At 35.3% G+C, this 26456-nt stretch overlaps 1 protein-coding gene across 2 annotated transcripts; it reads left to right on the top strand.

Moving 5' to 3' along the window:
• Positions 1-1566: 1566 nt before the first annotated feature.
• Rpn7 (regulatory particle non-ATPase 7) lies at positions 1567-23942 on the top strand. 2 transcript variants are annotated; one of them, XM_069837458.1, is made up of 7 exons: positions 1567-1845; positions 5035-5240; positions 12213-12358; positions 13821-14040; positions 16629-16737; positions 20570-20738; positions 22958-23942. In XM_069837458.1, exons 1-7 carry the CDS (start codon positions 1701-1703, stop codon positions 23130-23132), a joined length of 1170 nt encoding a protein of 389 aa, XP_069693559.1. In that variant the 5' UTR covers positions 1567-1700; the 3' UTR covers positions 23133-23942. The 2 variants fall into 2 exon arrangements, with proteins under 2 accessions (XP_069693559.1, XP_069693560.1); XM_069837459.1 differs by lacking the exon at positions 1567-1845 and adding an exon at positions 2614-3021.
• The last annotated feature ends 2514 nt before the right edge of the window (positions 23943-26456 follow it).

The following is a 26456-nucleotide window of genomic DNA, read 5'->3' as shown; positions in this document are numbered from 1 at the left end:
TCTCACCTACGTCATATTAACAGTAAGTGCATGTAAATTACGTATTATATAGGTAGGATAAGTTAAACTTAGGCATTATGTGTGAAAACTGGAAATGTAATGTAAAATGCGGTAAACTTGCCATAAAAATTTAAACCATAACATCAGCGCTATTTGTGACTCAAAATAATAAAGGAAATACAGGTTCTTAAGAAATGGAAAAATAATGAACTTCATATTAATGTTTAAATCCTCCCCTTTTCTTTATTTTCAAGTTTACCCCAATTTGCGGTATGCAAAATCGTTAATTTCTCAGGAAATAGGGAGAGGAGTTCACCACGCGATGTACCCTACGAGATATGCCCTACAATTCTGAAGCTACTAATTTTTACTCTTCTCACAGGAAATACAAAGTTCCAATGATTCATAAATATATTTAGGAATGAATGAATTAACCGACCACGCACGAACAATTATATTATTTCAAACCATGATACGTGATCAGAGCCATGATTCAGTTGTAAGGAGCAGAAAGAATTACTTTTATTCCCAGCTTCTGAAACTTGTAGATTAGCTGCGTGTGAAATTCTTTCAGGATTCTAAAGTAGAATTAATAAGAACCATATACACTTATTGTATAGCATAAAAATATAAAATAAACTACGCAAAACCTGTTTTCTGATGTGTTATCATAAGTCGTGTGCACACTTTTAACTTGCCTGCCGCTAGAGGGCTACTGTCGCGCCAGCTGTCAAATGTTGGCATATTTTATACGTATGAGTTGCGTGACTGTATCTATTAGACTGTGATAGAACCGTCAGAGTCTATTTTTTCTAGCACCCTCAAAACTCAAGCTTCGTGACTGTATATAGTAGACTGTGATTTGGTTCAGACGGTACGTGTTTCCGTGATGGATTCCAAGGTGGCTGCGCTGATGGCTAGCCTGCGTGCTCACTTGCTGAAACTAATGCGCTCCGGTGGCTCCTTTGATGGCTAGCTGGCTGGATTTCGAGGGTAAGTTCCTTGCAATTTTTCTTGATGGCTTGGAGGCTGGAACCAAAGATGATTATATATTATCACCACTGAAAACATGTCGTCCATGTTCGTTGTTTTCCAACTAAACCTGTTTTTTCTATATTCTCTAGTTTCTAAGAAACAGCAATTAAATATCGGACTTTGGCTGTTTTTTCCTTATGGCTTAATTACCTTATTACGACATTCACTATTGTTAATGTAGGACTTTAGTTGTTTTCTACTCACGGTTTAGTTTCTTTCTGATCATGAGTGTTGGCAACAGATGAAACAGCAGATAATTTTCCAATTTGAACTGTGAAAAGCGCCAGCTCCGTGAGAACAACATCCATCACAGTAGCCAACACGGAAGCCAGCATCGTAGCCACCACGGCACCCAGCTTGCTAGCCAGCAACGAAACACGCAAGAAAACAAGCACCATCTGAACCGGGCTTCATACAGGAGTTTGTAAGACTCGTGTTGGCGACACTGGAGCGACAAGGCACATTGTTGCCAATTCAGCGGTTTTCCCCCTAGATCTGGCGTTTCACTGCTTCCTACAGGGGTTTGTAAGACTCGTGTTGGCAACGCTGGAGTGACAAGACAACATTGTGTAAATTGTGTTTGTTAAATTATTTTTGTGGTTGTTAGCTGTCTAGCTATATGATCATTGTAATTGTGAAGTAAATATACATAAGAATATATAAATATGCCACTAGAGAATCTAGAAGAGGAAGGACTTGAGAAAAATCCAAATCTTGAACTTGCACTATGGAAATTTTTGTTGAGTTTACCTGATCATATTGGAGACAAAAAGTTTCAATCAAAATTAATGGAGGCAATTGTTACAGATAGTAAGTACTTGGAAAGAAAGGGTTATACACTTATATTAATAGTGTAGAATTGAAATGAACGTAGATCACATAAATATTTGTTAAAATATAGGCCTACACAATTATAACATCAATGTTTCCGTCTTTTTCTTGCTTTCCCTTCATTAAGCATGTAACATCTAAGCCACGTCTCAAAGCTACATTTGCAGCTGAAGTGAACTAGATTGTTGACTAAATAGCCGTATGTGGCGTCAAAAGTTAAGATCCAAAGCTACATAGTGCATAGCAATCAAGTCCGTAGTAGCTAGTAAACGAAAATGCTTGCTTGATTGCTGACTTGTTCACTAGACAAACATGGATACCTCATCAGAAATTGGGGTTATGAAATTCGAAAATGCTTTGGAAGTGAAATAATATAAGGCTGTGTCTCAAAGCTCAAGTCCATACTACACACTAGTGACTAGCAACTAAGTGACTTGTAAACTACACACTAGGGAGCTTTGGAAATGTATGCTTGAAACATGGCCTTCTTCATTGACTATTTTTCTAAAAACCATGACATCACAGTGCAGCACTAAATTAAGAAGGCAGTGTCCTAATGCAGTTTCATTACGAGTTATATGGAAAAGATAAGGGCTTAATATAATATTACAGTAATGTTTAAAACATTGTACAGAAGGTACTAACAATGCCAGTGTTCAAAGTTAACGTGTTATTCTATATTATATTTACATTATTTCACTTCCAACGCATTTTCAGATATCATAACCCCAATTGCTGATGAGGTATCCATGTTTATTTAGTGAACAAGTCATCAATCAAGCAAGCATTTTCGTTGACTAGCTACTACGGACTTGATTGCTATGCACTATGTAGCTTTGGATCATAACTTTCTGACGTCACATCCGGCTATTTAGTCAACAATCTAGTTCACTTCAGCTGAAAATGTAGCTTTGAGACACGGCCTAAATATCTAGAATAACACGTTAACTTTGAACACTGACAATGTTAGTACCGTCTGTACAATGTTTTAAACATTATTGTATTATAATAAGCCCTTATCTTTTCCACATAACTCGTAATGGAACTGCATTAGGACACTGCCTTCTTACACAAGTCACCTAGTTGCTGGTCACCAGTGTGTAGTATAGACTTGAAGTTTGAGACACGGCCTAAGTATAATGGTTATGCGCTTTGGTAAAGCAATAAGCAATATTTGGTCTTTTCTGTAGCACGCGACATTGATACTTCCAACATGCATTTTTGTAGGATAAACTCCAGAACATGGATTGCACCCTTTCCCTCTTACTTCAAAATTTCAACCTTGTGCACGGAAAAGTGCCTTTTCGTAAATATAATGATGCGCATTCAACAAACGCAGACAAATCTGCTCTTTTTAGTATTTTAAGACATAATTTGGTAGGTGCAATCCGTGTTCTAAAATTTTCCCGCCATAATCCTTGATTAATGATCCTAGCTTCAAAAATTTCCTGAATTAAATTTAACATCTCGTCAGCTGTATGTGCCATGGCAGAGTCTTGTTGGAAATACCCTGATTGACATTCAGTGTCAGTTAACTGTTCAAAGATTGGTGAATGTCATCCTTTATCTCTGTGCATTAACCCTTAGAAGCCAGAAGACTTATACCACTATTGCACCGAAATGTCTGAGTCTTAAACGGGGGTTTGTATACCTGCATAATCGGGTAAATTCGTGTTGGGTTTGTTAGCCGTACAAGTTATGTCCGGCCAGCATATTGTGCCTAAGATCACAGGTTCGCATCTGGCCATTGCAGTCAATTGAGCCTGTGGTAAAGGATGGGGGAGGGCCCATGTAAAACACTAGGTACGCATGGAAGCTGATGGGGTTTCAGTTGACTGCAGTTGAAATGATTTTGCTTCTTTTTTAAAAAAAAAAAAAGAAAACATTACAAAAGATTTTATTGTTTTAATCAAGTGCAATGTCCTTAATGTTATATAAAATTAAAGAATATCAACTTATTTTACATATAACATACAATTTATAACATATCACGTCATGACTATAATACTAGCTGGCCACTATAATGGATGCATGGCTCCTAAGGGTTAATGGTAGTTTAAAAACAAAAATAGGCACTGTAACCCTATATGCATTTACTGTGTACCAAGCCCAGATATTATCATCGTGTAAGAGAGTTTCGTTTATAAAATTGGATTTATCTGCGCTACAGTACCTGTCAATCTGAATGGACACATGCCCATGTAAATGGAACCGTATTTCGTCAGAAAAGAAAATTAAGCATGGGTCAATTATTCCATCATGAACGTTTTGCATAATTCAGTTACAAAAACCTGAACCTTTTTTCATGATCACGTGGCAACAATTCATGAACAACAGTGAGCTTGTATGGTTTCAATTTTAAGAGTTTGGTAGCTCGCCATGCTGAGGTCATCGAAATTTCAGTTTCTTGTGCAAGCCATCAGAGGGATTTCTGTGGAGTATGTTCTAATCTTTCTCCCACTTCGTCTAGTTTCTCCTCAGTAAGCACACGTTTATTTACCATTCGCTTCTTATCAAGAATAGATCTCGTTTTTCTAAATTTAGAGAAGAGTTTTCGCACAGTATCTCTATGTGGGGCAGGCACACCAGGATATTCAGTTAAAAATCGTCTCACAACTTCCCTGCAAGGATTTGTTAACACATACGAATCATACATAAAAATTCTTTGTTCTAATGTGTAAGTATGTCGAGGCGTTATGTAAACTATAGCACAGCACTAATACAGAAATCACATTTAATACCAAGCACAATAACACTTATAGCACTAATACAGAAATAACATTTCATACGAAGCACTTCAAAGCATGATCATGCTGAAACAAAACTGCTGTGAGACTGACTGAATGACTACCGCGCTCCTATGAAGGTGATTCAAGTTGGCCGCAGTGCCGGGAGCTCAGTTATCAACAGTTGCTATCATGGGCTGCTGTGCAACAGGCGACTTGACAGTGAAAGGCACTGTACATTGGAATTGGAAATGTAGTATATGCTAATAATGTTTAAGAAACTGTACTGAAAGAAAATTGAAGACAATCATAACGATATTTTCAAAATGAAGCTTCACTTGCTGGTTATATATAATAAACAAAGACGGAATTGATACGTAAGCAGCAGTTACTAGTTATTTTCATTTATATCTTGTTTAAATAATTGCATTCTTTTTTCAAGGCATGGCTCCATTTTATGAGGAAGTATGTAGGGATTTGAATTGGACTGTTGATCAGAACCTTCTTGCAAAAATGAAAGCTAGTAACGAAGAAAAATTGAAAGAACTGGAGGAAACTATCGAAGATGCTGAGAAGAATCTAGGAGAAATGGAAGTTAGGGAAGCTAACCTAAAGAAGTCTGAATATTTGTGCCGCATTGGAGACAAGGTACTTTTGTATGGTTAATATATTGAACACTATGAAAGTATGGTTTAGTTATTTTATTGCAATTGTTTATTATTATTATTATTATTATTATTATTATTATTATTATTATTAATGTGTGGTAAGTGTTGTGTCAGCATTCATAATTATTATAAAATTCCATAGGTTAATTTTCGAAACAAATTAGAAAACACATTTAGGCCTAGTGCTCTAATAAAATAATGTTTACTAAAACAAGATTTCAAGTCTAGCTTTGTCCTTTTATTAATTGGCTTCTATGAATGTTGATTCACTCTTGATGCATGAGCATATGGATTGAATAGTTGTAGGTTTAGACATTGCAACAATTTATCCTTTTTTGTTCACTGCTAGAAGATCTAACTCTGGTTTAGTTTCTTCAGGTATAATCTCTCACAAATGAAACCAAGGTAATATTAATGGCAGTTGAAAAATTAGTTTTAGGTCAGGATTTTATAGAATAACGTTGCCCTTCTATGTGAGTAGTTTTTCTGTACTGTCATTATTATCAATCAGTCTTTTAGCAAAAAATATACCATCAACAATAATAATACTACTGTCATTCTCATCTCTGCTGCCACTGACATTACTACTCCTGCTACTGCTGCTACTACTACTGCTACTACTACTACTACTGCTACTACTACTACTACTACTACTACTACTACTACTACAACTACTACTACTACTACTACTACTACTCCTGCTCCTACTACTACTACTACTACTACTACTACTACTACTACTACTACCACCACCACCACCACCACCACGACTACTACTACTACTACTACTACTACTACTACTACTACTACTACTACTACTAAATAAAGATTTGTACTACCTTCCATCATCAGTTACATAATATCAGAGGCGAGTGGGGAAATTGCGCACTTGATCGTGCAAACACAAGAGATTTTTTTCATCCAGCCCTGTTAGCTGAGGTGTAGAAGTGCATTGAAGTTGGCACGTGTTTTCGCCTATAAATCACCATTATGCCTGATTATTGTAAGCAGCACTATGAGATTAAATTCTGTGTTTACCTCAGAAACAATACTTTGACAACTTATGGAAAACAGAGGAGAGTTTTTGGTGAGTCTCTCATGTTGTGTTGAGCCTGTTTACGATGGCACAAGTCATTTCAAGATGGCCAGGAATGCTGTGGAATGCAGGAGGAGCACCTGCTACTGCCTTAATGGAGACATCAGTCAACATTGGGATTGTTGTTATTCGTATTGACTCATGTCTCGCTGCTTGTATTTGTAAAGAAGGGCGTACAACTGACCGACCAAGTATCGTGACCTGAAATCAATTGTGCTAAATCTTATAATGTCTCACTGTTAGATAGAATATACTTTCAGTGTACCATTTGCATGTATCTAGTTTAGGCATCCAATGAATACTGCTTTGCTTACCTCTGTGCAAAAACAGAATTGTGTTGACATGTGCTGCTATTGGAAACTGTATGTTGAGAACGAGGATGATGATTGGCAGCAAAACATCTCCGCAGTAGAAAAGTGGGTGTACTGTTATGAATGAGAGATGAAATGCTTAGCATAGAGTGAGTAAGAGAGTGGAAAGTGGCCAACCAGTCCCCAAGCATATGTGCAGAAGTCCGTAAATAAGGCCATGGTCTTCACCTTCTTTGACTACAACAGGATACATAATCATCATCACCATCATCATCCATTTTGGTCTCACATTGGAGGTTGAGAAGTCTGTTCAGTGATCTTCCAGGGTTTCTTGTACCCACTAGGGTGTAATTTTTTAGTAATCTAGGATATCTGTTGTGGGCCATCCTATTGACATGTAATTTAAAATTTGTTCAGAGGTTGATGTCATTTTCAATTCTTCCAGAATTTCTATATTTGTTTTGTAATCGTTTCATTTATAACCTGCTGTTCTGAAATATTTCATTTCCATGCAGTTATTCATGATTTATCTTTTGCCTTGATTGTCCAATTTTCACAACCGTATAGTAAAGTTGGAAGAGCCAATACTTTATACAAACTTATCCTGGTTTTAGTTCGTATTGATTTAAACACATTGTTAATGACAGCAGTAACCTTTATGAAATTGTTTAATTTACGTTTAATATCAAATTCTGTTTCATATGAAACAATATTAGCTAAACATTTAAACTGAATTACTTGTTCGATAATTTGGTTATTTATGACAATTTTGCTTGTTATCGGTGACTGACCTTTAAATGCCATTGACTTTGTTTTCTGTATAGATATTGTTAAATTGTATTCTTGTATTATTTTGGAAGTGTATATGTTGCTTTTTCTTATCTTCTGAATTGGATATTACAACCTGGTCATCTGCAATTAAAATTGTGAGTTGTTTATTGTGTGAATTGGAATTCCAGTTATATTTTCCTTCTGCCATTTTGCAGTTATATCATTTAGATATATATTGAATAACACCGGTGATAATGAACATCCTTGGGGTACCTACTCCTTTATCTATAGTGATTTTGTCAGATAATTCTGAATTATAATTTATGCATATTTGATTATAAGTAATGTATGATCGCATTTAGTAAAAAAAAATTGGAATATCTTTGGATTTCATAATATTAAATAGAAGTTCTCTGTTCACATAATATCAAAAGCTTTTTCGTAATCTGTAAATAAAAGGTGGGTTTCAAAAGTGAATCCTCTACATTTCTCCAATTAATAATTTTAAACAAAATGTTGGATCTGTGCATGAAATACATGTTTCTCAATTAAGAACTGCTCTGATTATGTTTGTAGTTTGAAATTAAATATTTTTGAATAGATTTTATAGCAGCTCTGAAAAATACTCATTCCTCGGTAATTTATTAGATTTCGTCTGTCACATTTTTTTGTAAAGGGGCATGACAGTTTCATTTCCCCAGTCATTAGGAATCTGGTGGTCTGTGTACATTTTGTTAAAAAATGTCAATAATTTAATTTTGAACTCTTCTGCACAAATTTTATCTTCACCTGCTCTTTTGCCATTTTTTTATGAGTTTGAAAGCTGTGTTTATTTCTTCCATTGTTATGGTATCTTCTGTGTTATTATCTGAATGCTCACAGTATTTGAGTGTGCTTTGATTATTTTAAGGGTATTACATTATTCTTTATAATAATTAATCTAAGAATATATTTTCATCAATGTCGCTATTTCATTTTGCAGCTTCCTTTCTAACTTGGATATAAATTTCAATATTTTGTATACATTAGGTTTTATCTATAAATGTCATGTCAGAATACCATAACCTCAAATAGTTCCAAAAGGTACTACAGTCACTGTAGTATACTACAAAAAGGTCCTGGGCCACTTAATGAACGATTACATTTCAATGAAAAGGAATAGCTGGACAGTGGAATCTCCATCACAATAATGCAAGGCCACACATCTCTCCTGCTGTAACTGAATTTTTGATCTAGAATAGTAAATGTGTGGTACCCCGTTCGCCTTATAGCCCCCAACCTCGTGCACTGCAAGTTTTTTTTTTAATTACCTGGCTACCGAAAAAGACCTTAAGGAATGTCGTTTTGAATATGAAATCCAGGCATTATAAGCTTCAGGAGCTATTTTTGAAGTGTTAATCAAAACATGTCTTCCAGGATGTCTTCCAAGAATAATGAAGGGCAAACAAGTGCATTGGGTGGCAAGTAAACTCAAGGGGAAAAAAGTGTGATTTTGTAATCTTTGTCAATGAATTATTCACATTAGTGCCAGTCTTTATTGAACACCCTTCATACTACTGCCAACATTATCACCATCAACACAACTACTCTTTCTTCACCACATTCTCTTCACAGTCAGTACCACGCTGAATAATCTATGCAGTTTAGAATGGTTATTAAATGTGATTGATCCTTCTCACTGTTTTCAGAAGGACTCTAGGAACTGTAAAAGACATGTTAGGTTAGGGAAGTAGAAGAAATTATATTAAGAGTTCAAGAGAGCAAAGGAGCATAAGTATATACACTTTGAGCATGCTACCTTTACTTTTAAGCCCTCAATTTAATTGCGAGTTTTTTTTATAGAGAGTCTTGATATGAATACTGCCTGTGTATCAAGATTTCATGATATAGATTTAATTATATATCGCTTTTAATTTTGTAGCAAGTTTATAATGTTTTGCCACATTCAAACTGAATAGTAATTTCTTCTGCTTTCCTTATTGTTACGGTTATTGATTTAGCTGCAGGGTTTTTCACCGTGAAAATGAGAAGATTATGAATTGGCGAGTATGTAAAGAAATGGTAACAGTCCTGATCTTTGTTTCTATATAGAAAAGTGTTTTAAGAATGAAAGAAAGACAGAAAACCTTAAAGTAGTAATCAGGATCTAATTTCACAGCTCCTGAAAATTTATTTCAGCATGTTTTTTTAGTTGGTTATTTAACGATACTGTATCAACTACTAGGTTATTTAGCATTGATGGGATTGGTGATATCGAGATGGTATTTGGCGTGATGAGGCTGAGGATTCGTCATAGATTAACCTGACATTCACTTTATGTTTGGGGAAAATCTCGGAAAAAACCGAACCAGGTAATCAGCCCAAGAGGGAATTGAACCCTTGTGTGAGCGCAACTCTGGATCGGCAGGCAAGTTACATTTAATTGGATTCAATTTCCAACATCTGTCCAGGATGCAAAAAGGAAGTGGAAGTACTCATTTCCTGACGCCATTGAAGCTGTGTACCAATATTTTTTATATAAAAAAATGAACTTGGTGATGAGTATATTAAAAAAAAAAGAAGTGTTGCCAGCCTTAATGTACGAGCTACCTGCAATGCCAAGGAAGAATTCACAAGCGTGAATAATTATTTCTTGGCCTGGATCTGTAGGCTACATGACTTCCATAGGCCTATATGGAGAAATTCAGATATTTGTAGAATCATGAATGGTGACAGTGTCAATGCACTTCTACGTGATATGGGCTATGAAATTCTGTGGTTCCAAAGCAAAAGGTGATATTTAAATTTTTGGTAAAAATTAGATTTTGCGATATGTTGTGCATTTTGCTGGGGTCTTTATTGTGGCAGAAGATGATATGCATATCTCTATTATTTTTTTCTCTAATCCATTATTATGAAACATGATTCCTACGATTTTATAAGTTTGTTCAAACTATATCTACATGCTCGCTCCTGAAAACTGCAAGAAATGACATACCACATTTTGCCTTGGAGCCACAGAATTTCTCTCTAGCTTATGTCTTCTTACCAGTATCCCATCACTCCACAACATAGTGCCTACAATAAATGTATACCGGTAACGAAAGAACGTGTGAGTATAGAGAGATGTTTCGGTCAAGTGAAGCAACGATTTCCAATTCTCTGAAGCAAAATAAGAGGTGCAATGGACAGTACCTTCAATCATATTATGCTGAGTTATACTGCACAATGTAGCTGTACACCTACTTACTTGAAGATACAAAGTTCCATTACTGCAGGACGATGAGGAGGAAGATGGATTAGAATTAGCGAACAGGTTGTATCACTCAGACAAGTCATCAGAAAAGAGATATTAATAAAATATAGCATGCACATATAAGGAAGTTTATCTACATATTATATTATTACACATTCATAAGATTAGATTTGTGCTTCGGTGAAGACCTTGTTGCAAATTCCTTTGGATTTGTCTTCAATAACAGAAAAAGACTTTCTCCTTCTCACTTCCTGCAACTGTTTTAGTGAATAATGTGTGTTATTGTTTCAAAATGTCCCGTGCCGTGGCGTCGCAGTCTAAGGCATCCCGGCTAGGACTCGCGTTACAGAATGCGCGCTGGTTCGAGTCCTCATGGGGGAAGAAATTTTCTCATGAAATTTCGGCCAGTGTATGGGACCGATGCCCACCCAGCATCGTGATGCACTTGGGGAGCTACAATAGGTAGCGAAATCCGGTTGCGAATACCAGCTATAACGGCTGGGGGGATCATCGTGCTAACTACACGATACCTCCATTATGGCTGGATGATCGTCCACCTCTGCTTCGGCATGTGAGCATGAGGCCAGCAGCCGACTGGTCAGTCTAGGCTCTTCACGGGCTGTAGCGCCACGGATTATTTTTATTATTATTGTTTCATAATACTAACAAATGAAGTTTGAAACTTCACACTTACAAACTGGAACAATGTTGCGAAGACTTCCCTTTGAAAGAAACACTAGACTGAACAATGATAACTTACACAGCTGATGTCTAGGCAATAAAATGTGATCAACACTTAGAGTCACGAGTGAGTTATGTCCAGAAGGGGAAATATTTATTAATATGGAATGCGGACTGATCACTCACTCGACACTTTACCACTCACTCTACTGACCAATGCAACTCATTCATTATCAAGTAGTTTTATTAATACCTCCCATGGTCATTCTTACTCCCAAACCAATGGTGACATAAAGCAGTGTGGTTATATTTTAATACATAAACAAGCCAAACAAGAAATAAAAGAACCTTCGTGCTGTACAAACGAAGACTGAAAAGAAATGCACTTAAGAAAAATGTTTACACTCTCACAAAATAATTGAAAATGTATTTAAAAATGATCATTCTCACAGTGGTTTATGAGAGGTTAATGCATAATTTCAGATTAAATTAATTTGTAAACACAGAATATGAAAAATACTGTGTATACCCATTAACACAGAGGAAAGAATTTTACTGAGAAGGATATAAAAATTGTACCAAAAATAAGGGTTTCTGGAACAGTGTAGTTGTATCTCCATCATTATCAGAAAATGAACCTTTAGCATTGCAATACTGCATTTTCTCTAATGAAAAAGAAGCATGTTATGTTCTCGTACATAATGCATGTACATCTGAAGATTTTCTTGGGTATAGTGAAGAGATGTCTTTCCTATATTTTTCACAAACAATAAGAAAACCCTCACATACAGTTTGAAGTTTGGAATATTGTAACTATATTATTTTATTTATAGAATCTTTAAAAAATTCTCTTTTCAGGAAGGTGCACTGTCGGCATTCAGAAAAACGTATGATAAGACTGTATCTTTGGGTCACAGATTAGACATAGTATTTCATCTAATTCGTATCGGACTTTTCTATTTGGACCATGATCTTATAACAAGGAATATTGAAAAGGCGAAGAGGTAAGATTTTTAGCAGCATGTTTTACCTGACAAGGTAACTGTTACTTGAGGTCATATTAAAAGCTCCCCTAAAGTTAAGCATATTTTTAAATCTCCACATCAGGTAGACAAATACAGAAAGTTGGCTGCTTATACTGACACCAGTTTTAAGCTTGAATTAAAAATTTTCGATAAATTTAGTAGTCACTGGCCACGAATATTGTTCACTCAACTGATTAAGTGTTTTGAGTTCACGAGCTTATTATGTCACGTGACCACATGTGTTTTCATGAAAATGGCAGCTACACTACTTTTTCTAGATATGTACCATTGATTCTGAATGTACCATTTAAAGTACATTGTCTTACAGTTGATATGGGGAAACAATTTTTGTATACCTGTACTTGTCTTCTACTTTGGAGATTGTGAGATCAGGGATTTCAGCATGAGCTTATTGATAATTCCATTGTGAGTTTATTTTCATAACAAAGAATCCTTTTATTCTCTCTGTAAAGTGCTTAATATAGATCAAATATACTATACTGTTCTTAATGCGTCTTTTGCTAATTAAATTGGGTAAGGGACAAGAGAGATTTACAGAAAAAAAAATGCTTCACATGATAATGAAGCATTGGATTTTAAGAAAAAAAAATATATATTTTCCTGAGTTCTCAAGCTGCACTAAATACAGTCAGCAAACTGAAAGGTAAAAGGTTTTTCCCAATTCTGCAACAGGCAATGATCTCAGAACTTGTGTTGTCTCTTTAGTGAGAAATATAAACAGACTGTTTCTTCTTTCCAATTCCTCATTCCAAACTGTAAGTAACTCATAAATCTTGGACTGTTCGTTCTCTGTTTTAGAATAGTAACTTTATGAGCAGTGACAAAAATGAAAATGTTTAAAGTATTGTTGATTGTTATGAGAATATTTTCTGCAGTAGGAAAATTGTATTCTGCCAAGCTTACAATAAAATGATGTGTAGAAGTAACTTATCTATAGGAATGCAAATAATAATAGTTTCCACTTCTATCATTAGTTCATTTGAGAAAGGCTACTGTTTTAATGTTAGGTTTTGTTCTATATACCTATTATTGTTTTATATTAATTTAATTTAATTTCAGAATGTATGAAAGAATAAAGTGTTTTATAATTTCAAAATTTTCCTAACACAGTTTCAGTTGTATGGAATGTCATTTACTCCAAATAATTATTTTATGCACCTAAAGTTTTATTTTGTATGATATAAAAGGCCGTTGTCCAATTATAACCAAATGTCATATATTATGTGAAAGTATTGGGTAAGATAAAATGAGAAATACTCCTTTGCTTATAGAAGTTAGAAACTTTTCATATGAATCATTTAGGGGTGACATCTATTAAACGAAACAGAACATGAATACTTATATTCAGAATTATTGTCTGTGCTTTTGTATATTGCGTGTTATGTTTTACGAAACACATTCGCCAATTGTAATGTTTCAGTCTAATAGAAGAAGGAGGTGACTGGGATCGAAGAAACAGATTGAAAGTGTATCAAGGAACATATTGCATTGTTGTCCGAGACTTCAAAGCAGCTGCAAATTTCTTCCTAGATACTATCTCTACATTCACATCATACGAACTAATGGACTATGAGACCTTTGTTCGATACACAGTATATATAAGTATGATCTCCCTGCCTCGAAATGAACTTAGGGACAAGGTAATTTGTTATATATTTCCCCTATAATTTTGTGTAAATTATTGGGTAGTTTACAATAATTGTGTTCATGATATGTTGTAAATTTGAAGTTGGTTTTTTTTTTTAATTTTCATCTTGTACATATTAGTTTCAAGCTTCCGCTTGTAGATTTTGTGCTTTTTAGATTGTGTTATTTGATTACACAGTGTTCAGTAGAACTTGATTTTCTACCAATCAGCTAAAATGAGTAGACTTTACGTCATTGTGATAATTATCCGAATTCCTGATCTCTGAGTATTTGGAGGAAGCATTTTCTACAAAATGAGCCTCTTCCCCATTGTGTATTATAATTAGTAGAGACAGACAAAATATGAAATTTCATATTCTAGACTCTAGAGCAGGCCTGCACAAGGTTTGCGCTCTCCGAGCTGGCTCACAGCTCCTGAGCGGAATGCAGATATTAGCTGCACTCTGTATAAGGGTGGACTGGAAGAAGGGGTGATCTTGTACAAAATATATACGAAAGGAAGTATTATTACGAGTGTTTATGAAGTGAATTCCCATTCAATGTTTACAAAACTATCTTGGACTATTATTAATTAATAAAGGAATATTTGTTTTACAGAAATAATAGAAATTCTATATCTACTTAAATGTACAATATCATTGTTATATTTTTATTTATCAGTATATCAAAACGAGGTTTTATGCTCTTGGCAGCTGAAAGGAACAGTAGCCTACTGATCGTAATGAAACATCAGTTACAGATGTTCGATGTCTGCCTTTATTAAAGTTGATTATAGAAAACAGTTGCTCACAAATATAAATGTTGAGCCAAACATAGCAATCATTTTCACAGCCAGCCTGTGTAGTCGTGGATATTATTGCTAATGTTTAGTCTTATAAAACTCAACCAGGCTAGTAGTATTATTCAAACGATCTTTAGCCCTTAGGTCACATTGAAGATCAATAAGTTCGAGCTGTAAATTGTTAAATGTTATGTTCCGTCTTTTAGATTCCTCCATACTGTACTGTAGCAGTAGGTAAGCAACGTGAAACAGTTACTGAGAATAGGCCTACACACTGCACTCCACTAGATAACTGAGTGGTCGTTTCCCTCTCCTCTACCTATAGCAAGTCTATGTCATTCTGACGTATCGTCCTCTCCATTTCGGCAAGCGGTAAACATGGCTCTCCCGCTCTGAAAGAGCGCGCGCGCTCGTTGAGCACTGTTTGTGCAAGTATCCTCTAGAGCATGGATGGGCATTTACTGGTTTGCGAAACACAAGTGCTTCAAAACTTATCTCCAATGCCGAGGGATGATGTGATTTACATTGACGGTCTCTTTGTATTGCTTTTTTTGTGCCATACAGATTCAGAAACAAAATTTGGGCGACCTGAATTTTGCAAGTTCCAGTTATAACATACTGTGCATGTTCAGTACTGAACTGGAACTTTGAAAATTCAGGTGGCCCAAATTTTGTTTCTAGGTCTATACAAATCAAAATAATTGAGGGAGTCAGGAGCAGAGGGGTTTAAGTGCACTTTAGTTACTTTTGAGAAAATGTGTTTGGAAATGTTTAAGCCTTCGTAAATTCCGTGAAGTTTTAATGTTAATTTAAAAGAAAAAAGTATTATTTTGCACTGATATTAAATTCAGTTGAAAACAAATCACTTTCCAAGTTTTTGAAATAGACTCGATCTGAAAGACTGAAGTGTCTTACAATACTATGCCTGGATTCGGATATCCTACTACTCTATATCAATGGCATTTCCAATTTGTAAAAGTGAAAATGAATTTAATCACTAGAAACAAAAGCAATATATCTGCCATTGTTCTAAGAGAATATTTTGCAATTATGAAGCTCATGAAACAAAACGATTATGCAAGAAAGGAAATATTTAAAACCCTGAAATTTTAGTATTATGAAGCCAGCTAAAATTACGAAAGTCTGGGATGACATTACAAAACAATTTGTCTTCTAGTCTTTCACAAGATAATCTTCTACTATGCTTTACATTTTGAAAATTGTTAAATAGGTGTGTACATCTGGATTTTCAGTGACACTAAGTGTGCTAAACTCTCTCTGTCTCTAGGTTTTCAAATATTCCATAAGTAGAGATGAATGACTACCATGTCCAATAGGGAACACTGCTTCAATCTTTTCAATATTAGGGTGCGCTTCAAGAAGAAAAAATTTAATTTTATACCTATCAGTCTGTAGTAACATAACGTTAGCCTGTACATTGATATCAATATGCTGATAGTAATGTTAAGAAAATTGGAACGTGAGTGAAGCAGTAATTGTAGGAAGAACTTCACAGTTGATTATCTAAACTGAGCTAAAAAATTGACCTGTTTACAATTAATTCTTCATAGATACAAATAAAATATTTATGTAACAAAGATAAGTCCGATATAGCATATTTTAAAGGAGATGATTTTGTAATTGTGACTCATAACTAATTGGGTACAGCAGGCTTTGAATTATGTGATATAAAGTTACATTATATATTTCGATAGTTTTTCTTACATATAACCTGCAATATGTGCATGAAAAGGGAAGAATAAATGTAATTAATTTATATCTATATTTCTTTATTTTCAGATAATCAGGGGATCTGAAATATTGGAAGTACTCCATACAAATCAAGATGTGAAAAACTATTTGTTTTCTCTGTATAACTGCCAGTATGCAGATTTTTTTAAGAATCTAGGTATGGCTGGTTATGTTTAGGTATAAGACTTATTTTTATTCTATTTTTTTTTTTAATTATTTGTCGCATTTATAACCACTAGCATGTTACGAAAATGAAAAAAATAATTTACACTATCAAAGCTGGGACTATTATCACAGATATAACATCAACAATTCTAGACAATACAGCAGAGTATATTGATTTTGATCTCGAAAATACTCTGGTAGAGTCAGCTTGATAAAAGAAAAGCAATTTATTTAGCTACAATTCAATTTCATTTATTGTATTTCATAGATCTTATATTAGCATTGAAGCTTTAAGATGTGGACCAAGTCAAGGGTTGTACAATTTTTTGGCGAGATGAAGTGATGCCAAGGATTCGCTATAGATTACGTAATGTTTGCTTTATAGTTGGGGAAAATCTCGGAAAAAAACCCCCAACCAGGTAATCAGCTCAAACAGGAATCTAATTCAAGCCAAAGCACAGCTCTGGATCAGCAAGCAAGTCTGTCAACTGAGCTACATTGGTGGTTCTGCAAAAAATATAGCTCCCTACTGTTATATCTCCTTAGTTATTGATCTAATGAAGTATTTTGCTATAGGAATTCGTAGAGAAGATCTTCTGTTCTCATGGAGACATATATCTATGTTCCACTGTTCATTGAAATTATATTACACTCTATTCTGCCAAATGGCAGGTCTTTCACTGCAAACCCAGCATTCTAAATCTTTCCTATAATCTGCATTCCTCTTAGTCTTCACATATGATCCATATATCTTAATGTCGTCTATCATCTGATATATTCTTCTGTCCCGAAATCTTCTCCCATTCACCATTCCTTCTAGTGAATCCTTCAGTATGCAGTGTCTTCTCAGCCAGTGACCCAACCAATTCCTTTTTCTCTTGTTCAATTTCAGCATCATTCTTTCTTCATCCACTCTTTCCAACACTGCTTCATTTCTTATTCTGTCTGTCCATTTCACACGCTCTATCCTTCTCCATATCCTCATTTCAAATGTTTCTAGTTGCTTCTGTTCACTTCGTCGTAATGTCTATGTTTCTGCTTCATACAGTGCCACACTTCACTAGTGTCTTAGTTCTTTTTCCAGAGGTCCACAGAAGATGCTCCTTTTTCTATTAAGAGCTTCCTTTTCCATTGCTATTCTCCTTTTGACTTCCTGGCGGCAGCACTCCAATTATTTGAAGCTGTTCACTTGCTCTACTGCCTCATTTAGTATTCGCACGTTTGCCTTCTTTATTTTTCTTCTGACAACCATGGTCTTCGTCTTGTTTGTATTTATCTTCATCCCATATTGCTCACAGCTGTCATTTAGCTCCACTAGCATATTTCTTAGTATCATCTCTTCTGCTAATAATGCCATATCATCAGAAAATCTTATGCACTTTATTCTTATTCCTCCTACTATCACCCCTACCATTTTCTGAAAACATTTCTTGACTAAATCCTTCAAGTAGATGTTGAAGAGGGTAGTTGATAAAGGGCAGCCCTGTTGTACTCCTCTCCCTATTTCACTTACTTCAGACATTCCTTCTCCTATTCTGACTTCATATAAAGATTATTGAACAGCTTTTTCTCTTTCCAATCCATACCTATTTTCTTCAAGGTATCCATCAGTTTATTCCAATCCACTCTGTCAAACGCCTTTTCTAGGTCCATAAATAGGCTACTATATACACTTCTGTATTCTTCTCGAAGTATCTTTCGTCAATTGTTCGTAGTAGTGCATTTTCATCCCTTGTACTTTTTTCCTTCCTGAAGCCAAACTGCTCTTCTTTCAACTGTCCTTGCATCTTAGAATATATGTAAACGTTGATTCAGTATTTACAGGAGAATCTTTGTCAATTGCGATATCAAGCTCATAGTCCTGATCTCGTTACAGTTCTTGACATTTGTCTTCGGTATTGGAAGCAACACTGTCTCCATAAAATCTTCAGGCTATTTGCCTTTCTCTTATATTTCGTTGCATAATGATAGAATTCCCTACTTGTCTTCACCCAAACATTTCACTAATTCAGTTCTCCTGTTGCTTTATTATTCTTCATTTCCTTAATGCTATTTCAACTTTTTCCCTTAAAATATAAGATCCTTTTTCGCCTTCTTATTCGACTGCTTCATCTTCTATAGCTAACTCATCTGGATGATTCCCTATCTCATATAACTTCTACATATTTCGTCCATGTGTTCACTATTTCTGGTTTGTCTGTTATTTCATTTCAAATTTCATCTTCTATCAACCACACGAATTTCCTATTCTTATTTCTGAAGTCCAAAGATTTTACTTTGCGTTACATAAAATCATATCTTCCTTTTATCTCTAGATTCTCTATTTATTTACATTTCTCTTTCATCCAGTTTTCCTTCACCTTGTCAGTTTTTCTCCTTAGTTCATTGTTTAGTTTCCTGTAGTTTCTTCTACCCTCTGATGTTTTTCCATTTTCTCCTTCCCTCCATCATCTGCACCAATTTTCCCTGTGATCCAAGGTTTGTTCGTTCTCACGCCTTCTTTGTATCCTATTGTTTCTTCTGCTGTTTTCTGTATACAGCTTTTTAGTTGAGTCCAGTACTCATTAATATTCTCAGGTGTGAAAATTTACTTAATTTTTTCTTCTTTCTTCTTCAGTTTTTCCATGTTCAATTTCTTCGTTATCTGTCTTCCTCTTATCTTCTTCAGACAAATATCTACAGCGTCTATCAGCAGGACATGATCTGAGTTAATATCTGCTCCTGGTAAAGTCTTTGCACTTTTTAAGTTTTAAGCAATTCTGGAATCTTTCTTGTACCAGATTTGATATCTGCTTTCGTCCCTTGGGCATGTCCATATGTATCTTCTTCGTTTTTGTTGTTGGAAGAATGTATTTCCAAAAGTCATTGCATTTATTTTACAGAAATTCACCAAGGACTCTCCTTTGTCATTTCTTTTTCCCAGTCCATGTTTTCCAACCGTTCTTCCATCTTGTCCTCCTACTACTGTGTTCTAGTCATCCATTAGGATTACACATGCTCCCTTCTTCTCCATTTCAACTATTTCTTCTATCTTGTCATAGCTTTCTTCCACTTCCTCGTCTGCTAATCCACCATGTAGCATGTGAATTTGCACAAGCACTAAGTCTCTTTTCTTCCCTAGTAGTCTCACCATTATCATCCTGTCTACATAACGCACTGATATCACTTTATCTTATATACACATGTATTTAAAAAAAATTTCGTAGCTATATGCTGGGTGCGAATTAAGATTTCTGATGGGGGGGGGGGTTGAATCCTAGATAGAGAATACAATGTGGTACATATTATTATTATTATTATTATTATTATTATTATTATCATCATCATCATCATCATCGCTGTTGTTGTTGACATTACGGTGATGTAGTGTAAACATTGAAAGTAAGAATAATAAAGTAATGAATAAACTCACCTCTGTATTTGATATGGCTCAACGCTTGGTCGCACTGAGTTGCTCGTCTTGCATCCTAATCATAATAATCCATGAACAGGCTTAAGATAAGATGTGTAATTCCTAAGTTATTGATTGTTGTCAGCTGCCAGTGATGATAATACATAAATATTATTTTCTTTGCTTATTTTATACTTTATAAAGTATACTCGTATTAAAACAATTATATTTTGTGAGGAAGATAAAAGTTATCCCTGGCAGGGATGTTAATATGAATTTATGAGAGGGAGATAACTTTCCAACAGGGGAAATCCCCACGTCCTCCCCCCCTCGTTAATTCGCACCCAGGCTATATGTGTAATTATGATAATTGTAAATATGTGAACACGCATCTGAGTTGTATACCTCATAAAGAATTAATTACTTATTTTAGCACATGTGGAAGGACTGTTGAGGCGTGATTACTTCATCTATCCACACTACCGGTATTATGTACGGGAAATGAGAATTATGGCTTACACACAACTTCTTGAATCATATCGAAGTCTTACTTTGGAGTATATGGCTGATGCATTTGGAGTTACTGTGGAGTACATCGACCAGTAAGTCTTATTCTTTGTAAATATTACATTTTTACATGTGGGATAGAATAGTAATAAACACTAAATTAAGTTCTAGATCCTTTTGAAAAAATATACTGAAATTCAGAGAAATGGAACACTTGAAAAAAATTAACAATTCTGTTGTTAAATGTGAAATTGTGAAGTCTGCCATTAAAATTGGTTATATGACTCTACTAAGGGTGTTTCATTTTAAATCCACGATGCACATGAACATGCTGCTCAGAAAAAGTCCAAAGACTATGTAAGAATGAACACCAGTCTGACAGGTGTGCCATTGCCACCCTTAATAGTAGTTCCGTATATGAATGTATACCTGGAATTGAAAGTAGGATTTTAAAATTGTTGCATATAACTACTTTTCACTGTATTATATTCAGCTTGGTGCTCCTGATTTACTGGTGACAAACCACCTGTTAGCTTTAATATCAGTTACCGAATTTCATCAGAGTTGACTGCAGTCATGAGTTACAAAACTTTCCTTCTGTGATAGTGTTAACAATTTAAATATTCAGATGTACTCTTTTGAGGGAGGAAAGGGTTACTTGAAATCTTTACACAGTTGATATTTGAAGGATTGAGCCTGAGATAGTCCAGAGCCACACTTTTAACAAAAATGATTTTTTGTGCGAGTTCATTTCTTGCACATGAGGAAGCTACTAGTAAAATGTTATAAAAATTACTCAACAAATGACATAAGTATACAAAGAAGAAATTACGATAGTCCACCTAACAGCATTGGACTCTAAACCTTTAATACACTCTCCTGTAAAATTTTGTCTGTGTGGCTTAGGACTATATCATTCTTACCCCTTCATTTTATAACATATTTGGTTCAGTTCTTCAACTTCCATACATCTAGTTGAAAATTTCGCACTGAAAAGTTGTTAGTCTTAACTAAACGTTTTTCATGAAATTATATTTTTTCATGAACTTTCGTGTAGTTTTCATTTTCGGCTTTTACTCTGGAGATCTAGGTTTCGATATTTGAGGCCAGTTATCGTGATTTGTCAAATCCTTCCAGGCAAATGCTGAGATAGTGTCATTTGAAAGGGCCACAACTCACCTACTTCCCAATCCTAATTGACCCATCACTTATAGATCATAATCATCTATTGAGATAGGCCTGCGACCTGTACATGGAACTATTGCTACCAGCAAAATGTACCTACCCTCTTTGAGCATGATGGAGAAGCACGAAATTGTAGAGAAATCTGGAAACAAAGAAATTGCCTATTCTTCTGTGTACAATAAGGGACATAATAGTTGAGCAATTCGAGTTTTTTCCTAAGTCAAAGAATGCCACACTGCACATGCTCTGAGCCGAAAGTTTTTGGTCATATGTTGACAAGATATTCGCTTCATTTTTCTGTGTAAATATTACATATCTATACTGAGAAGGAATTAAATCTATAGCCTCTTATGAACTGTGCTACAGATCTTGAAACATTTTCGCCCGCTCAACAATCATGTCTCTCACAGTATACTGGGTGTTCAGTTCAAAGTGTGTCATGGCTCACTGTATGCCATCATGTGGCTAGTCGTTGAGCCTAGAGAATTCAATCTTCCTACACTTCCACAGAGGCATATTACTTATGTGCCAGAGAAGTTGTCTAGCAAGTACGGCATTGATTCTGAAGAGTATTACCGATACGTACTGTAACACCTGTAGTGGCAGGAATGTGAACTGTTTGGAAACACGTACTGAGGTGAGTTTTTTCTTACTGTCGGGATATGTGGAGAGGGTTAAGACATTACTTACGTATTTGTTGACATTAACTTCGACGGTCAACATGGACATGGAGCATTTGATTTGTATTGTGGAATGTTGCCATACGCAACCAATGATAGCAAATACCCTGCATACGACTTGCCCGTGCAAAACGCAGTTCGAAAGAGGTTACGGTAGCACACAGACTTTACAGACCGCCATCTGTTGCTACGACGTTCAAGTTATACCGTACATGTTCTCAAGTTCAGATTGAACACCTTGATTAATAGGCAACTTCTCTGACATAAAAGCTGAAACTCGCTTCAAATCGCTGACTCTCAACAGTGATGTCATGACACACTTTGAAATGAACACCCAGTATAAGTGTATACTTATTTTCTGTTCATGACTGCAGAGTTTCACATTAGGCCTACATTTGTAAGAAAGTGAAGTTTATGTTGTAATATATTTTTTTTTCTCCTCTTTTTAGGGAGCTGTCTAGATATATAGCAGCAGGCCGATTGCACTGTAAGGTTGATAAAGTTGGGGGCATTGTTGAAACAAATCGTCCAGATTCAAAGAACTGGCAGTATCAAGCTACCATCAAGCAAGGAGACATTCTTCTAAATCGTGTACAAAAGCTCTCGAGAGTAATCAATATTTAAACAGAATTCACATGTCTTGAATATTGATATTAAATAAATGGATTATGCAGCCTAATTCTGTAATAGAATTTCAGAAGAGCACTTTTTAAATAATCTAAAACATTCTTTATTTTTTCTAATACATAAAATATCATGTTAATTTTTTGTAATAGACAATTCTTCCTGGTTATAATGCCAGTATGTGACGTAGAGATGTGACAACCAGAACATAACTGACAGGTACGATTTATTCTCTTAATTCTGACTTTTTTTTTAGTTGGTTATTCAGCGACACTTTATCAACTAGTAGGTTATTTAGCGTCGAGATTGGTGATAGCAAGATAGTATTTGGCGAGATGAAGCCGAGGATTCACCATAGATTACCTGGCATTCACCTTGTGGTTGGGGGAAATCTCGGAAATAACCCAACCAGGTAATCAGCTCAAGCGGGGATCAAACCCGCGTCCAAGCGCAACTTCAGACCGACAGGCAAGCGCCTTAACTGACTGAGCCACGCTGGTGTTGCACTGACATTTTGACCAACTAAAAACTTTCCTACTTTTAAGCAATTTGACATGATGAACTTTAGCTTTGAATTCAGTATTTCCTTAAAATTCGAAAGGTTAACCTATGTAAAATATTGTGAATAACTAATAAGAAGCTTTATGTAACATTAATTTATTGTTTAACGCAAATATTTACGTTCAAAGCAACCACAAACACTTTTGGTTTACAGGGAAAGTGATTGATGAAAGAAAACTTAACATATGTACAAACATAATTTCCATGAATTATATTTTCACGTAAAACAATAAATAATGCGTACCTACATTAGTTCATTTTTAATCTCGTCTGTAAAAGGTCAGGTTTTTTTTTATTATTTATTTGTTGAATGACCATGTATTTAATGAAACTGCATAATTGTTAGCCTTTAATGGAGGAGGGGCCTGAAGGCTTGCACCACAGCCCGAGACTTACTGTGCTTATCCTTCTTCAAAGGATGATTGTCAGCATTCCTATAAGTATAGTGATTCATTGTTCGGTATAATCTTTCGATTCATTTCTGTCCCCCTGAGAGTTCTGCATCCTTCACAGAATGATGCCATCTTTATGGAAGTCAATGGTACTACTTCCTGTGCATCCTGTATTGACCTGTAACTATTGAATGATGATGAATTTGAAATTAATGATGGCCTAGGTGCAATACCAAAAGTTACTAAGCAATTCTGCTTCAATTGGATGAGGGAAAACTTAGCCAAAAACTTCAAATATGATTTGAACCTGTGAACAATAACCATTACTCCACAGTGGTGGACTTCAATCTTTACTTGCTCAACATCCTGCTATGCCTCCAATCATCCAATTTACAGTCACTTAGCCTTACAGTGATTCCTGATCAGCCAGAACATTGGATGGTATTATTAAAAGTGAGTCGTGCCTGAAAAATTACTATTTCTGTGTTGCGTGTTGCTTTTGTATCAATAAAATCGCTTGTCTCAAGTTTGATGCAACCGGCATCTCAACCCCTCCCATGCTGAGACGTGACTCCTCTTTCAGAAATGATAAAATAGAGCAATGACAATACTTATGGAACATGGACTGTTTCTTAAGCCACCTCACTTAAATGTCACAGCACAAGAGAGTCAGGTTATGTATTAGTCACCAGCATCTATAACACTGATCAATGGTCATTTTGCGCCAGACATAAAAATAACAAATTCCTACTAATCTCGACCTCCTGAATTCAAAAATAACAATCAAAGTGTTCCATCAATTCGGGTTTTCGAGATGCACAATATTATTCGTTTTCTATGCATTTTATTTAAAAAATCACCGAATTTCGTGTATAACTGTTTTTTTTTTTACAAATGTGATGACCCATTATATGAAAACAACATTAGTATAAGTAGGCCAACATGCTAGAAACACTTGTAGAAACGGAAATTATTTTATTGCCCTTTTACAAGTCTACTTGGAGGGAATGAAACAGGTTCGCAGTATGAATTCGCTTGAGTTTACCTGACTTTACTTGAGATGTGTATTTCTTTCACTGCAAGCTTTAATGACATTACTGTAGTTTATATTTTGCAATAGACTGCACTGTCAAAACCACTTCTAGAAGCAGAAATTGTTTTATTGCCCTTTTCGGTTTCATTTGAAGTGGGAGAAACAGGTTCGCCATATGAAATCGCTTCAGTTTATCAGGAGATTTCCATGGTGTTAGTATTCTGTGTAAGACGTGTATTTCTTTGAAGTGTATTTTAATGATACTATTCAAAGTATGAATGGTTTACATGTGCAGATTTGAAGGTTGTATCATTCCTTCTTAATTGGCCTGATTTGGTCCAACATTCTGGAATATGGAGAAATTCTGGTATCTGTAGTTATGACTAACAACAATACATACGCATTATTTCTTAGGGATGTGGGATATAAGGGTGTACCCTGTAATGTTTTCCACTACTTCACTGCCTAATTCACTTCAGTGAATGATTGCTCTGGGCAGCGGCGGTTCCTCTATATGAGCACAGGAGCACGTGAACACCTTAAAAACCAACAATAATTATACGTATTACTGTATTAATATCATTACATCTATTACTTTTCAATATGCAATGACGTTCTTACATTTTTCGTCTCGAGAGAATGCCCCATTCGTGTGTCGTGTGTCGTGTGTCTTTAAATCTCCATTGGATAGGTTGACAGCTGCTCACACAATTTTTCTCTAGCAAGGTGAAATAGCCTGAGGCGAGAATATTTTCTGGTTTGTTACAATGGTTACAATAGCTCTGGCTCGCACAGGTCTTAACACTCTATGGACAGAGAAAGAGAGATGCTCCAGCAAAGTAAGGAAAATACAAGCTGCATTGGTGCATATTGAAAGCTGAAACAGTAACACTTGAAGTTTGGAGATGGACGTGTGTGAAATTGTGAGTTAAATTATTGTGGTTTCATACGAAACTGTTTATAGACTATAGTATAAGTGCGTTAAGCAGAATATAGATTTAATTTAATTTCGTAGAAGTTGTATAATAGTATATAATACTGTGTTAGGCTGTGATTAATTATTTTTAGTGATCACTGATTGGGAACTGTACATTCTGTACAGTTTTGCTTTAACAATGTCGCTATTAAGCAAAGACTCGCTCTTTTATGATGATAAATTAGCAGCTAAAAGATTATGTCCTGATCGGCCAGAATTAACAATAGTGAAAGTAATAAAATGTAAAAAGTGGCAATATCGTAGAAAATTCAATATATCTACATATAATAACTATAAGTGGTTGTGCGGATGCTCTAGACTACTAGAAACGCTTTGTTTTGTTTTGTTTTCCCTGCCTGATA

This window comes from Periplaneta americana, chromosome 10 (assembly GCF_040183065.1).
Source record: "Periplaneta americana isolate PAMFEO1 chromosome 10, P.americana_PAMFEO1_priV1, whole genome shotgun sequence".
Classification (NCBI taxonomy): Eukaryota; Metazoa; Arthropoda; class Insecta; order Blattodea; family Blattidae; genus Periplaneta; species Periplaneta americana.
The sequence above is the reverse complement of the archived record's forward strand: the minus strand, read 5'-3'. Positions and strand labels throughout refer to the sequence as shown.